Source organism: Myotis myotis, unplaced genomic scaffold (genome assembly GCF_014108235.1).
Source record: "Myotis myotis isolate mMyoMyo1 unplaced genomic scaffold, mMyoMyo1.p scaffold_m19_p_3, whole genome shotgun sequence".
Taxonomy (NCBI): Eukaryota; Metazoa; Chordata; class Mammalia; order Chiroptera; family Vespertilionidae; genus Myotis; species Myotis myotis.
Window position 1 is genome coordinate 117,281,554 of NW_023416335.1, and position 16,602 is coordinate 117,298,155.

The 16,602-nt window shown below is 39.9% G+C and overlaps 1 protein-coding gene across 1 annotated transcript in view; it reads right to left on the reverse strand.

The window, feature by feature from the left end:
- The window catches only part of ATP8A2 (ATPase phospholipid transporting 8A2), a 701,182-nt gene that overhangs the window by 440,375 nt on the left and 244,205 nt on the right, over positions 1–16,602 (reverse strand). The window contains exon 24 of the mRNA XM_036300527.1: positions 8,427–8,491. Coding sequence (XP_036156420.1) covers positions 8,427–8,491 — 65 coding nt within the window. The remainder of the gene's footprint in view (positions 1–8,426; positions 8,492–16,602) is intronic.

Here is a 16,602-nt window from a genome sequence, read left to right on the forward strand (position 1 = left end):
CATAGCTAAGATCTGGAAACAGCCTAAGTGCCCATCAGTAGATGAATGGATTAGAAAACTGTGGTACATCTACACGATGGAATACTATGCTGCTCTAAAAAGGAAGGAACTCTTACCATTTGCAACGTCATGGATGGAACTGGAGAGCATTATGCTAAGTGAAATAAGCCAGTCAATGAAGGAAAAATACCACATGATCTCACTCATTCATGGATAATAGAGACCATTATAAACTTTTGAACAATAATAGATACAGAGGCAGAGCTGCCTCAAACAGATTGTCAAACTGCAGCAGGAAGGCTGGGGAGGGTTGCGGGGCAGGAGGTAGGGGGGTAAGAGATCAACTAAAGGACTTGTATGCATGCATATAAGCATAACCAGTGGACATAAGACATTGGGGGGTAGGGGAGGCTAGGGGACTGTCTAGGGCGGGGGGATAAAATGGACACATATGTAATACCCTTTGTAATACTTTAAGCAATAAAAAAAAAAAAAAAAAAAAAAAAAAAAAGAACCAAATGGTTCTTATATTATAGTTAGAAAAAATACCACAATTTTGACAGCTGCAAATCCTATATACTAAAAACTATAAAATGTTGATGAGAAATTAAAGACCTAAGTAAATAAGACATACAGCATGTATATGAATTAGAAATCTCAACACTATTAAAATATCAAATTGCCCCCACATTTATCTATAGATTTAATGTAATCTCCCTAAATATTCCATAGGCTTTTTGGAGAAATCAACAACCTGATTCTAAAATGTATATAGAAATGCAAAGGTCCCTTAACAACCAAAACAATATTAGAAAAAAAAAAAACACAAGTTGGAGGATTTCAACACTTGCTATAAAGCTACTATAATTAAGACAATGTGTGATTGTGCATAAAGAAAGATATATACATGAATGGAATAAACTATAGGGTCTAGAAATACACTCACATATATGTATAATCAATAAATTTATAACAAAAGTGCCAAGGTAATTCTGTATGGAAATCATAGTGATTTTCACAAATGGTGCCAGAAAAATTAAATACTCATATGAGAAATAATCTGGACCTCATAACATGCACAAAATTGAATCACAGACTTAAATTTATAAGCTAAAACTATAAAATCCTAGAAAAAAAAAGAGAAATCTCAGAAAATATTGGAGTAAGTGCATATTTCTTAGAGTACCAAAGCTCTAATCATGTAAAAAGAAAACTGGACCTCAACAAAATTAAAATTTTCTGCTCTTCAAAAGATACTAGTATTAGCTTTCTATTACTGTGTAACATATTACCACAAATTTATCAGCTTAGAAAAATGCCACTCCTAAGTATCTAAGAGAAATAAAAACATGTGTCAACCCATAAAGTGTACAAAAAAAGGCTCACAGAAGCTTTACTCATAATATCCTCAAGTTGGAAATCATTGAAATGTCCCTCAACAGGTGAATGAATAAATAAATTGTGGTACAACCATACAATGTAATACTACTCAGCAGGACGGAATGAACTAATGATACATGCAGCAACACAGATGACTATCAAAATAACTATGTTGAATGAAAGAAGTCAGACAAAAATAAATCTATTGCTTGGTTTCATTCACATGAAATTCTAAGACAAGCACACTTAATTCATCCTGATAGAAAGCAGATCTGTGGTTGCTTAGGGATGAAGAAGGTTGACTACCAAGGGAAACGACGGAACTGTGGGTGATAATGGAAATGCTCACATCATAAAATTCAATGAATGTTGTAGTCACAGACTCGCCAGGTCTCTTCCCCTGAGAGGTAGAACGATGACTGAAAAAGAATGGTCCCTTGAGAATGTGAGTGGGGGCACCTGTATCAATTTCAATGGATCCAAATCCCATGACCCTCAAATCCCATTCCCTCTCCTTTGCCAGCAGAAGTGGACCCTCCTTCTCTCTCTCTCTCTCTCTCTCTCTCTCTCTCTCTCTCTCTCTCTCTCTCTCTCTCGACAGCCCTACACCATACTGGAGAGCCTGCAATGACATGACCTTTAGTGCCAGGTCCTGTTTTATTAGTAGGGTATGAAGCTAAACTAAGAGACTCCCCCCACCACCCATGCAATATTTAAAACTATATAACTTTTTCAGAGAGAGAGAAAGAGGAAATCTGCAGAATCTGCTCTTCACAGTCATACAGGGACCTAAGGTAGGGAAGCAGCTCTGCTGTCCTCGATGTGGAGTTGCCTCAGTTCCATAACTTCCAACGTGGCTCCCGCTGTGCCATTTCCAGCCAGCATGTGGGGAGAGCCGAGAAACCAGGACAAGAGGCCTACTTTTCAATGGGTAACGCAGGAAGTTCCTGCCTCGCTTTTGCTCACATTGCACCAGGAGGATTAAATCTCACGGCCACATCCAGCCACCGAGAAGCTGGGAAATGTTCTCTGCCACAGATGTTCTTAATACATTTTACAAGATTTTGTTTTTATTCCTAAGAAGCCTTTCCACCTGTGATCACATACTTATTTCATAAAACATTTTGTGTTAAAGAGCTAATATTTTGCTTAAAACAAATTTACCCTTACCAATGCATCTTTCTTTTGATGACTCAGCAAAAATAGTAGTGTACACGTGTGCGTGTGTGTGTGTGTGTGTGTGTGTGTATTCCAGGAATTTTCAACCTTTTTCATCTCATGGCACATATAAACTAATTACTAAAATCCTGTGTCACACCAAAATATACATTATATTTTTTTGATCTGACAAAAAAATAGGTATCATATTTTTAAATTTCATTTTATTTTTTAATTTTGTTTTATTTCTTAAAATATTACAAAGAGTAGTACATATGTCTCCTTTTTATTTTCCCCCTTGACCTTCCCCTGCCTCCCCTACCGCCCAGTGCCTTGTGTCCACTGGTTATGCTTATATGCATGCATACAAGTCCTTTGGTTGATCTCTTACCCCCCAAAACCCTCCCCGGCCTTCCTGCTGTAGTTTGACAGTCTGTTAAATGCTGCTCTGCCTCTGTATCTATTCTTGTTCAACAGTTTATAATGGTCTTTATTATCCATGAATGAGTGAGCTCATGTGGTATTTTTCTTTCATTGACTGGCTTATTTCACTTAGCATAATGTTCTCCAGGTCCATCCATGCTGCTGCAAATGGTAAGAGTTCCTTCTTTTTTACAGCAGCATAGTATTCCATTGTGTAGATGTACCACAGTTTTCTAATCCATTCATCTGCTGATGGGCACTTAGGCTGTTTCCAAATCTTAGCTATGGCAAATTGTGCTGCTATGAAGATAGGGATGCATATATCCTTTCTGACTGGTGTTTCTGGTTTCTTGGGATATATTCCTAGAAGTGGTATAATTTTGATTCATTCACACTGGACAGCTATTGTTGTATTGGTTTTTGTCTCTTTTATTATTATTATTATAATCTAAGGAAAAGAGGTCAGTGCTCCTGAATAAACAGTCAGGTATTGCATGTTTTAAAAATTCTTGTGGCACACCAATTGAAAATCGATGGCGTATTCCATAAGTTAACACATTAGAAACAGCTATACTTCTATCCAAATATGTAACAAATCTCCTATATTTCATAATTTGCTCAACCAATTGTTTCTTAGAAAATTCTAGCAAGGTTTTCTATAGATCTCTTATTCATATACATTTATATAAATTTTTGGTGTTACCATGTTATTGTCTTTATATTATTACAGCAGGAAAGCAAATGCTCCCCAAATGGTTTGGCACTTTTTTTCTTTTACTAACAAATATCAAAAGACATTTATTATTCAATAGCTAACAGTAGGTTTTGTAAAACTTAAACAGTAGCTGATTTGAATTTTCATGTTTTTTATAAATTGCTGATAAAACTGTTGATTTTTATTCTCATACTTAGTATTTTTAGTTTTTAAAATCTCACCAATTGTGAGATGGTTTCATATTACCACATCTTATATTTGAAGATACCATTTGCACCTAGGGAAGGATTTATGATTAATAACAACAGCCTGCGGGTAATTTTGAAATTTGTTTAACCTGTCAGATCCGATCATTGTTTTAACTCATCAAGTAGCAGAAGGAAAGCTTGAACTAGCACACAGGTCAAGCAATGCCATATTGTTGTAGCTTCTGCTTACACTATTGTTGTTATCTCAATTCCTTTAAAAAAAAAGAAGTAAGAATCCTTTTAAGCCAGCATCTTATGAGAGTCAGTTTAATCAAAATTAAATATAGTCCATAAATCCATTTAACCAGGACACCTAAATGTCAATGTTTTACAATGGGCTAAAAGCAAACAAAATAGTGAGGGTCCCAGAATTAACCCTTCTTACATGTGGAACTCCATGCTTCCCTCCTCCTACCCACTCCTCTTAGAGCCATTTCTGGTCAGTGTGCCAGAAATAAGGACTAGGTGTGTCAAGGGCATGTTATTATCAATAAAGCTGATTTCTTAGTACCTTTTTTTTTAACCTAAAAAAAAAGAAAATCACATTTTCTTCTAACAAATAATCGCCTCAGTACCCTCCTGAGATGTACGTTACCACATATTGCCTATCCTTATTTCAAAGACCATCCCTCACCTATATCCCAGAATGTGGACCTTATTGTAGCAACAGCTGAAAAACTCAAAGCAGAGGGATAAATTCGATTATTTATAAGCACCTGGAGTCCTAGCCTGGACATAGTTATTGGTCAAGTGAAGGTGACACATGCCAGCTCTGGGTCTGAGGTAAGCCACTCAATTCCCCTTACATGTATAGGAGACATGAAGTAAGGGAAGCAAAGCCCAATGCTTCTAATTCTTGGGCCAATTCCTTTGTCTCAATTTCCTTGCTTCATCATCAGAGCTCAGCAACATTAAAAACTCCACTGGGAGCTCTGCCAGAATTTACTACGTATCTAATTCATAGTCTAGCACTTTGCTTTTATTCCACACCTAGCAAATGAAATTCTAATGAGAATAGGAATGCCTTTAACCCAACTAAAGAATGAGAGGGAAGACATAGGAAAGAGGTGTAAGCGGGAGAGGAGGGCTGGTCAAAAATATGGAGTGCCGCTTTGAGTTGAGCAAAACAGTACTTAGAAATTGCACCTCTGCTCAACAGATGCCTAGTACATTAAAGTCATTATACCAAAAGATGTTCGAAACTGGTCAAGAAAAAAACATTCTTAACAGGTTACAGGGAAGTCAGGCACACCCATAAAACCTTCTGTTTGGCTTCACTAATCACCCCTTAGCCAAGGTAAACCAAATGTCTCAATCTGTGCTGTAATTTTATACTGCTATGCAGACTTCAAGTCCATTTCTTGGATTCCAGAGAATGTCTAATATAAAAGAAAGATATAGGCTCACTTCTGAGTCACTTCCAGAAAAAAAAAAAAAAAAAAAAAGAGGTTTATTTTAAGACTGTGGATGCCTCAGAAGTGGAAAGCACCAGGAAACAAGGGGGCTCCAGGTGCAGACACCCTGGGTGTGCACACACTCTATGTGGATTCATCCAAGGGGTCTGGGCATTTCTCTGCATAGCATGCCACTCTCCTGTCTGCCCATGTGCTGTTTGGCTTCCTCAGTTTTGACTCCCTCCTAATGTTAGCTTGTACTTGCCCATCATGGCAACTTGAGCCACTGCCTCATCAGCCTGATTTTTAAATCGCAGTTCTAATTGGTAACTGGAAAATTATCCTAAGTTTGTTCATTCACTCAGTCAAACATTTACTGAGTACCTAATTTGTGCAAAGCACTATCTTGAAGGTAGAAATGCCCAGCTTAAAACCAAATCAGACTTTTGATCCATGGAACTTAAGTTCTAAGGAATTAGAGGGAGACAGACAAAATAGAAAGTATTTCACAAGAACAAAAACACCCCAAACAACCTGATTTTAAAATGGGCAAAGGATTGACTATTTCTCCTAAGATTATATATAAATGCCCAATAAACACCTGAAAAGATGCTCAACATCACTAATTAGTAGAGAAATGCAAATCAAAACCACCATGAGATAGCACCTCATACCCATCAGAATGCTACCTTTAAAAAAATTGAAAACGTTTTAATAAAAGAAAATAACAGTGTTTGTGATGATGTGGAGAAATTGAAACGCGTATACTGTTAGTGGGAATGTAAAATGAACAACAGTTGTAGAAAATTGTGTGGTAGCTCCTCAAAGAGTTAAACACAAAATCACCATATGAACCAGCAATTCCACTTCTGGGTATAGTATAGCCAAAATAAATGGAAGGATCTCAAAAAGATATTTGTCACCCATCTTCATAGCAACATTATTCATAATTGCCCAAAGGAAGAAGCAACCCAATTGTCCATCATCAAATAATTGGATAAACAAAATGCAATACATACATACAATAGACTATTATTAAGGCTTTTACTTAAAAAGCAAATTCTGATGCATGCTTCAACATGGATGAAGCTTGAGGACATTTTGCAAAGTGAAATAAGCCAGACACAAAAAGACAAATACTCTCTGATTTCACTGATATGAGGTACTTAGAATAGTCAGATTCATAGAGACAGAAAGTACAATGATGGTTACCAGGGACTGAGGGGTAGGAATTGGGGAGTTATTATTTAAGGGATACAGAGTTTCAGTTTTGCAAGATAAGAAGAGTTCTGTAGATTGATGGTGGTGATGGTATACAATATGAACATATTTAAACAGTACAGTTAAAAATGGTTATGAGGTAAATCTGGTTACTTTCTTATAATCTCACATTAAATAATAATATACATATTATTATAATATATTTATCTATAGTAAATATGTATTAATAATATATATCATTTCCGAAGGTGAAAAGTTCTATGGAGAAAATAAAGGCAAGTGGGATAGGGAATGCTGGAGAGATGGGAACTCTGAGGGAGAGGAAAGGTTCCTAACCAGCCCCAGAGCATCTGGGAATTAGAGTCCAGGACCTGAGGGGTGACCTGAGAGTCCTGGGCTTTTTGCTGGCAGAGACACTAAAGGATAAGAGGCACATTGAGGTAAATCCGGAGCTCTCAAGCCAGAGGGGTGCTACCGTGGCAATGGTGCCTTAGAAGCACACAGACTCTCCCCCATCCTGACTTTGGAGTCCTGAACTGGTAGACAATGCCTTGGCCTTCACAGTAGGATCCATAATCTCACCAATTTGTAAGTACAGAAATCTCTATATTATATCCCTCCACTTAAAATGGTAACTAATTCTGTCATCTGCTCCCAGCATTGCCATTTAAATATTCTGACTGGGATTGTGGCTGTGGGTACCTGCCAGTAACATGCCCTTGTTAAAAGTCCTAACAAATAAATCTCATTTTTTAGCTCATATCTTCATATCAAACCGCTTCCCAGATCACTGGTTACCCTCAAATCAGCTCCTACCTCTGGTCTCGGCAGTGGCTTTAGGCCATGATGGGGTGGGCACAAGTGTAAAACGCTCATAGAACCATGCCAACCAATACTGTATGAGATGGTAGCACTGGATGTCAGGGCATTAAGTGCATATGCATCCTATTACTATATAAATTTAAACAACTCCTGACATTTGAATATTATCTTTATTTTCACATTTCTTTATCAGAAAGAAAATTCCACAAGTCTCCTTACTAACCAACACCGGAGGTAACCATCACACTTAACATCCTATATAATAAAAGGCTAATATGCAAATAGACCAAACAGCGGACAACCAGAACAACCAAACAACCAGTCGCTATGATGTGCGCTGACCACCAGGGGGCATGCACAGAACATGGCGGGTGTTGGCCATGGCAGGATGGTGGAGCAGGTGAGCGGGGGTGCCAGACCAAATTGTGGCGCTGGTCGCTGTCATCAGGGCGAGCCCCTGATGGTTACTAAAAATTCTTTGCCTCCTGCATGCCACAGTCCTGCCCGTCGCTTGCACCTGCTGCCAGCACCGGCCCCACTCGCACCCACTGCCAGCACTTGGTGCTGGCCCTAATTGCTTGGTGCTGTCAGCGAGTGTGAACAGGGCTGGCATCATCGGCGTGTGGGAGCAGTGGTGGCGGGAGCAGGCTGCAGGCAGACAGGGAACTGGGGGCCATGGCGGGAGGGGCCGGGAGGGGAAGCGGAGGATGGGCTGAGACCCACCCCTGTGCCTACCACAGCCTCACAGCCCACAGTTCCTTTTAAGGTGCACAAATTTGTGCACTGGGCCCCTAGTAAATAATAACAGGAAGTTAAACCAGATTAAAAGTACCCCATTTTAAATGAACAATTCTAAGTGAGTAAGCTATTAAGTATTTTCAAGTAGCAATGTTCTAAGCTTACTATTTTGATGTTTAAAGATATGACTTTATAACATTCATTCATAAAAACAGAAACACAGTTTTACAACAGTTTAGTAAAAAAATAAACCTAGATAATCAGTCATAGTAGAAACAAAGAGTTTAATACAGCTACATCAAATGCAACCTTTGCAAAACTACTTACATCCAAAGAATCCTCCTTCAGTAGGATGAGGGCCATATTCTGTGATACCAACCGGCAGGAATATCCTAAGTAAAAGAAAAGACAACACATGTGAATTTATCATTCCTTCCTTGAACTAAATGTTTTTCAATGGTTGTTTGAATTCAGGCTCTCTTCGTATATCTTTTTTATTACCACTTTAAAGCTATCAGTTCATACAGAAGAACTGGGCAAAAGTAAGGGGTAGAAAAGTAAGTTTAAATTGATTTTGATTCTTGCAGGCAGTTTGAACAGAACTGGTTGGGAAGGTCTTCAAACTAATGGCTAAAATAAATACTTGTCAATTTTCTGCAGATTTGTCTTTATCCTTATCCCTGTATAACATTAGGATAAGCCTTGGGCAAGGGTCCTCAAACTTTTTAAACAGGGGGCCAGTTCACTGTCCCTCAGACCGTTGGAGGACCAGACTATAGTTTTAAAAAAAAATATGAACAAATTCCTATGCACACAGCGGCGGCAAAAACACCCGGCAGGCCAGATAAATGTTTTCAGCAGGCCACATGTAGGCCGCAGGCCGTAGTTTGAGGACCCCTGGCCTTGGGGTTTCTAAAATAATAGCAAACACTTTAGGGCAGTGGTTCTCAACCTTCTGGCCCTTTAAATACAGTTCCTCATGTTGTGACCCAACCATAAAGTTATTTTCGTTGCTACTTTATAATTGTAATGTTGCTACTTTTATGAATCATAATATAAATATCTGATATGCAAGATGGTCTTAGGCGACCCCTGTGAAAGGGTTGTTCGACCGCCAAAGGGGTCGCGACCCACAGGTTGAGAACCGCTGCTTTAGGGAGACAAATTAAACCTTATGGTGCCCCTATACTATCAACATGAACTTGCCTATCATATCGAGATCCCTCATCTACTTTTTAAAAAGCAAGTAATTCTCACAACATACTTCAAAGATATACTGTTCTACATTGAGAGTCACTTTTCCTATCAAACAGGCACTTTTCCTATCAAAGCAATCTCCATTTCAAGAATTAAACCTGGATTTTAAAAAGAAGTTTGTTTTGGAACAAAAGTCTTTCAATATTAATTCTTTTCAACAATTTCTATCACCTTTTTATATAAAGTTATCAGTATAAATGATGCAAGAGAGTCTTTTCCACTTTTCCCCCCAGAAGGTGCACATATTTCCTATGAGGTTCTTTCCTCCTCAGGCTTTGCAGTCCTCTCCGGACAGCTGGAGACACTCTGCCACACCACACACTCAGAGCCTCTCCAGACTCCTCCCCTTCAAATCCACACACTCTGGGAGCAGGCGGCTCCAGCAAACCCCAGGATCAGAACCCTAGCCTATCTTTCCAATCACCCTCCACCCTCTCAGTGCCCCCTGATAGAGAGCTGGCATCGACATGTGATTTTCACCAATCCTCATCTCATTTTATCTCATTGAGAAAGGACAAGAAAAGATGCCTTCTACTTAGAAAACTGGCCCTCGCAACCACTTCTTTCTCAGTACCTTAAGCAAACGGAGCAATGATTTACAGAATATGAAACAAATCATCAGCACATAGAATTTCAACCTTGCAGCAAGTACATATGTGATCATCTCAAGAAAGGGCCTTGCCCAGCTGGTGTGGCTCAGTGGTTGAGCATTGATGTATGAGCCAGGAGGTTACAGTTTGATTCCAGATCAGGGCACATGGCCAGATTGTGGGCTTGATCCCCAATAGGGGGCATGCAAGAGACAGCCAATCAATGATTCTCATCATTGATATTTATCTCTCTCTCCCTTCCTCTCTGAAATCAATAAAAATATATTCAAAAGGAGGAGAAGGAGAGGAAAGGGGAGGGGGAGGGGAGGGGGAGGGAGAGGGGGAGAGGGAGGGAAAGGGGGGGAGGAGGAGGAGGAGGAGGAGGAGGAGGAGGAGGAGGAGGAGGAGGAGGAGAAGGAGGAGGAGAAGGAGGAGGAGAAGGAGGAGAAGGAGGAGAAGGAGAAGGAGAAGCCTTAAGCAATGCTGGTCCTAAAGCAAAGAGAAGCCAGGACTCTCCTTTGCACAACAGCTGCAATATCCTCCCCACAGGTGCTACATTTAACTAGAAAAGGAGACAGGCATTGAATAATGGAAATGTCACAGCACCACTGCATGTTTGTGCTCAATTCTCTTCAGCAGGTCTTTTTTCATCTTGAGGAAACCTTGCTAAAAGGCACACAATTTAATTCAAGACAGGCAAGAATTAAGAACAAGGAAATCATTGGTTGTTTGTTTGTTTGTTTGTTTGTTTTGGAGGGAGACAAATATTTTTGTTTATTTGGGAATATAGGAAGTATATCCTTCACTGTCATTTGAGAGGGATATTTTATAAATCACCTCAGACACAAATGTTAAAGCACAAAATTATGCCTTTTAACCCAACTGTTATTTTTTTTTTAAAGCAATGCCATAAAAATATAGTCCAAGCTGTTAACAATAGTTATCTCAAGGAAATGAGGTTATTTCGCTTATTAAAGCCACATATTATTTTAAAAATTGAAACAAACTGAATAATTTAAAATAATCATAGCACATGGGCTAATATGTGCTAAACCTGTAGAACAAAACAAACAAAAAAGGAAGAAAACATGAAACAATTTTCTATGCATTTTCAAACTCGTTCATGTCTATATTTTAACAATAGTGATGAGTAAAACTGAGAACTTCCCAGCATGCCAGTAAAATTTCTGCATGGTAGGACTAAAATAATTGAACTCTTTGTTTCCTGTTAAAATTTTACAAATTTATTTATCCTTCCCATAAAGTCTTAGATTAGGTCCAGAAGGGAGATCTATATTTTATTTTCATTCACAAAAGGGGATATTGCAACCTTAATCACTTCCCTCTATGTTAGGCTTACTCCTTCTTTATCCCCAGAGACTTCCAGCAACTTAATGCAATATGGACTGTTACAAATTTAGTATAACTGATGCAAAAGGATTTGCTGGTAGTTCTTTATTTAAGCAACAGCTGCAGAAGTGAGCTGTAATTTTTAAGCCCTAGCTTGCTGCTTTATTCTATATTTTTCAATTTAAGAGAAATACCACTTGACAACTGAAGCTGCACAAAGACATTATGGGAAAACTTGAAGTATTTTTTTAACCCATTGCAAGGAGAGGGCAATAAATAAAACCACTGACACTTTCATGAATTTTAATATAGAAAGCTAAAGGTTTCAGAGAAAAAACAGGTTGTTGGTGGTGGTTTTTAAATTTGGAAAGTGAAGTGAGATTTTGCTTAGAGAATTATCACACAGCACACTTGCTCTAGATAGACCATGGAAGTTTAATACAGTTAATTGTGAATTAGCTAATGTGGCAAATCAAATTATGTCAATTCAGGTTTGGAGTGCTTGATTTCTAATGTTTTTGGATAAAATGAGATCAACTCTTGGAGAAGAGCCAGGTATGAAATGTCAATCCACACTTGTAAATTGAGATCTAGTTCTTTAATCTCACAGTCTAACAAGACGACCATAAAATGACTGAGACAGAACCTCTGGGATTTCACTTTTTACTACATCTGAAACGAATGCACACTACAAAGGTCTTAGTCTTTCAACTACCTGAGTACAATCAACATTCAGAGAAATCAAAATAGTACAGTCTATGGTACTTAGAGGACTTGATTTTAGGACAATAAAATAACAGTTCACACTAGAAAATATTACCAAACCAAATTTCTCAGTTTTTGCACCAGTATCTCTTTTTTTGAGGCAAGCTCATATTATTAAAGACTAGAGGCCCAGTGCATGAAAATTCATGCACTGGTGGGGGTTCCCTCAACCCAGCCTTACCCCCCCTCACAGTCTGGGAGCCCTCAGGGGATGTCCTATTGATGGCTTAGGCCTGCTCCCCGTGGGGAGCAGGTCTAAGCCACAGTCTGGCCTCCCTCTGCAGGATGCAAACTGGAGGATTAGGGGAAGGCGCTGCCCCCATCACTGTGCCGCTGCTGCCAAAGCTGGTCGCCGGGGCTGCTGACCCTTGGCCCTCACTTCTTAGCACTGGCCCCGCCCCCCGCCCACTTGTGTGTGGGGGAGCCGATCTGGGGCCAGGCTGGCTGGGGGAGGGGCTGTGGGAGGTTGAGGAACCACGGTCGCACCCCGTCCAGCCTCTGTGAAGACTCCAGGACCTCGGGCTGCCCTGCCTCTCCCAGCTCCGGCTCTGCCTCTGTGGAAGGAGGGGCTGCGCAGCACAGGTGGGACGGGCCCAGGCCCTCAGCACCGCTGCCTCTCCTGCGCCACTGGCCCTTGGCCCTTGTAGCTGCTGCAGCTTTGTCTGGAAGGATGTCTGGAAGACATCTGGTCTAATTAGCATATTACCCTTTTATTAGTATAGATATCCAAATCCACTTTTTTGGTTACAGTTTTGGAAAGGTTAGGAACAATTTATCCTTCCTGACAATACATCCTAAGATCAGATTAATAAAGCTAGGCACTTTTGGGATTCAACGTTATTCCAAACCCTCACCAAGTATGTTGCTGCCTCTAAATATTTTCACAGAGAAAGTGGTCGATCATTATTTGAGTGTGAGTGTATGGAGCATATTGTCAGACATCAGGAATGGATGATAAAACTTTACTATTCCAGATGGGGCCACAAAGGCTCGGTATGGCGTTCTTAAGTTGTCTGTAGAATGAAGAGGCCAAGGACTTGCCCATAGAACCACACCTGGGCACCTTTCCCTCCAGACCCTCCAGGCCCTCCCCAGGGGTGTTCCATCACATGTAAGCACACACTCAGCCTTGCCTTGTAGTCTTCTCCCTGAGCTGGCCTATGGTGACCCATTCTGTGCTCAGTCTTTTTTTTTTCCTCTTCAACAAACTCTTGAAGGCTCAAGTTTTAATCACATATTTTTCCTTCTGGGAAGTGAATATCAAGTGTGGTGATCATGTGCTCAGATTTTCAGCACTCTCGCATCTCTGTGACCTAGGCTAAGTTGTTTGATAATTCTGTACCTCAGTTCTATCTTTGAAAAGGGGATAATGCCGATCTCAAAGGGAATTATATATGAAACTTATGTAAAGAACTTATGTAGCACAGTATTTGGCACATTATAGCTAACATTTACAAACTATTATTAACACCAGTCATGCTTAATACCTACATTGTATAATTACTACTTTCTCATCTATGCCACTCTTTAATTTGTCTCACAGTTAACTCATCCCCTTAGTAGAGAATGTAAGTTCCCCAAGCTGAGAGAGTAGAACATCAGGCAACAATGCCAGCTGCAGGTAATCAAAGAAATAACACATCTGACGTTCCTGGGGAAAACAACACTAAGATTGCGAATGCCACAAACAATGCCCAGCTTCCCCTAAGAAGGGGATTTGTTTTCCTTTTAATGGGCGATGCAATCTATGGGCAATAAAGAATGGGCATGCACCATATTTAATCACATTTTAAAAAAATTAAATTCTAAGACCTTAAGAAGTGGTTTAAAAGTATCAAATGATGAGGAGCAAAATTCAGAGGGCAATTCCAACTCAGAGATGGATGAGAATGAAAGCTATTTCCAATTTTCTGATAAAATGAAATACACACTAGGATTTTGTTCTCACTCATCCCACATGCACTAGAAACAAATTACAGATTCTGAAAACTTCACATCCATTGCCTAACATTTTAATAGATGTTTTATCCATTGGTAATAAGGAAATGATGACTACACAATTCACAAAGGCTACATTTGAGATTTCACTTTAGACTAGCTGATGCCAAACTTTTAAGCTAAAATAGAAAATTGCACTCCTTGAAACACAGCTAGTTAGCATAAATGCAAGCACGGCACAGCAGGGGTCTGGCATTGTGCCCATTCTAAACTACCTACAACCTACAGGCAAGATGACTGTCTATCTACATAATACTCACTGGCTCATAGGAGACACAAATATCCTGGAACCTAATTTGACTAAGTATATTTATTTTCCAGGCATGAACTAAAATAAATTATCAAACTATGATTAATAGGTAGATCAAATACTAAACAGAGCCAAGAACCCAAACATACCATATGTCATCCTATATAATAAAAGCATAATATGCAAATCAACCAAATGGCCGAACAGTGGAATGACCATCTGGATGTCCATCCGGAACCACACTACGACACCCACTGGCTCCAGGCCAGCCTAGGCGGGTGAGATGCAATTGGTTGGGGGCCCAACCACCACCCCATGATCACCCCGCAGAGGGAGGCCCAGCCCACCAGCCAGCGGGGTGGTCAATCGGGGGGCTCCACAATCGCCCCAAAGAGGGAGGCCCTGGCCACTGACCAGTGGGCTGCGGCAGGTGGGCAGGGCCTCCCTCTGGGAGGGAAGCCCGGGTCCCGGGTGCCAGAGGGAAGGCAGTGTTGGTAGCCAGGGGAAGGCCTACTCTTATACAAATGTCGTGCATTGGGCCTCTAGTCTCTAAATATGAACTCTGATTACATGTACCATTAAGGAGATGTTGCCTTAAAATTTTAAGAGTTGACAATCATAAGACATCCTAATTTCAGAGATGTTAAAATATAAAAACAATGTGCATCTTCAAATGAATAAAATATACTACCATTCTCCTCCTGTCTGCTAATTCAAATTTCAGGGAACAGATTTTGCAAAACCTTATGAATCTGTTTAAAATGAGACCTGCATCAGAAGTCAAGAGCCCTGAGACCCAGTATGTGCTTGGTCATTAAGTAGAGTGTAATCTCTATAAACTCTGAATTTCCCCTTGAGCTTAAGACTGTTCATGTGTAAAGCCTGAAAATGGTGTCCAGAAGGCATGCCCAGCACAGAGCCCAACACTCAGCAGACACTGTTCATTTGTTCTCTTTTCCTGACTTCGTCTAGAAGTATGACTACTAGACACTTGATCTTCCTCCCAAATATCTTCTGGGTACCCTAGATGCACTAGAATGCACAAAAATGTACAGAATATCCAGTCAGTATAATAAGAGACAGATCAATAACGGTTCATGTTACTAAGGGTTAGGGTTAAGGTTAGGGTTACGGTTTGGGTTGGGTTAGAACACAGGCTTTACAACCCAGACTATCTGGAGCATGACCTTGTCCTACATGTAGCTGTTGTCTGTGATCTGACACAAGAGAGTCTAATAAAATGACTGGATGTCTACACATTCTGTAACATGTGCAGGCTCAACAGATATCTTAAGTCAGAAAATGACATTTAATCCCTCAATATCGCCCAGGGTTACTAACTTGAGTTCTGAATACAAAGTGAAAAAATAATTCAGACATAGTTTTTCCAAAGTACTTCAGTGCCTGAGCTGTTACAAGCCGACTTTGTGACACCCAAGAGATGTTTGAATTCAACTAACACACTAACACAAATGTAAGTAGAGACAAGCTCCAGGAGAAATATAAGACTTTGGCAAAGTCATCAGCTTGTAAGTAAGAGGCATAGTAGTCTTGAAAATTAGCTATAAAAGATCAATTTTAAAGAACCTTATGGATGTGAGTGTTCTGGAACCCAAGCTACAAATGTTGTTATACATTCTTTAAAAAACACACACAAAATCATACAATTGTCATTTGTAAAAACTGGACAGGTATCAATTATCTCATAAGGCTCAGAGAAGCCTCACTGTGTGCAAGTGAAGTCTTCCTCGGAATAAGAAGCCATTTGTGTTTCTGGGTTGATTTGCAGCCCTTTGCTTTTATTTGTATTTATTCCAAACTTGGCTAGACTCTGATGAGCTGCAATAAACAAAAGGAGCAAGCAGGAAGAGGGACATGTGTGCTCCCAAGGGCAGGGTGATCTGGCTGTGGAAATTAAGTCTGGGTCTAGGGACATAGAAAAGCTGTTAGTCCAACAGAAACACTCAAGATCTAGAAAATTTAAAAAGCTTATCACTACAGTTCTATTTTAACTTGTGGGAGTTACCCACTTCTTTCATATTGCTCTAGAGGAGCAGAAAACATACCCCTAAGTTTTTTAAAATATATTTTTATTGATTTCAGAGAGAAGGGAGAGAGATAGAAACATCAATGATGAGAGAGAATCACCGATCAGCTGTCTCCTGCACGCCCCGCATGGGATCAAGCCCGCAACCCAGGCATGTGCCCTTGACGGGAATTAAACCCAGGACCCTCCAGTATGCAGGCCGACACTGTATCCACTGAGCCAAACCAGCTAGGGCATATCCCTAAA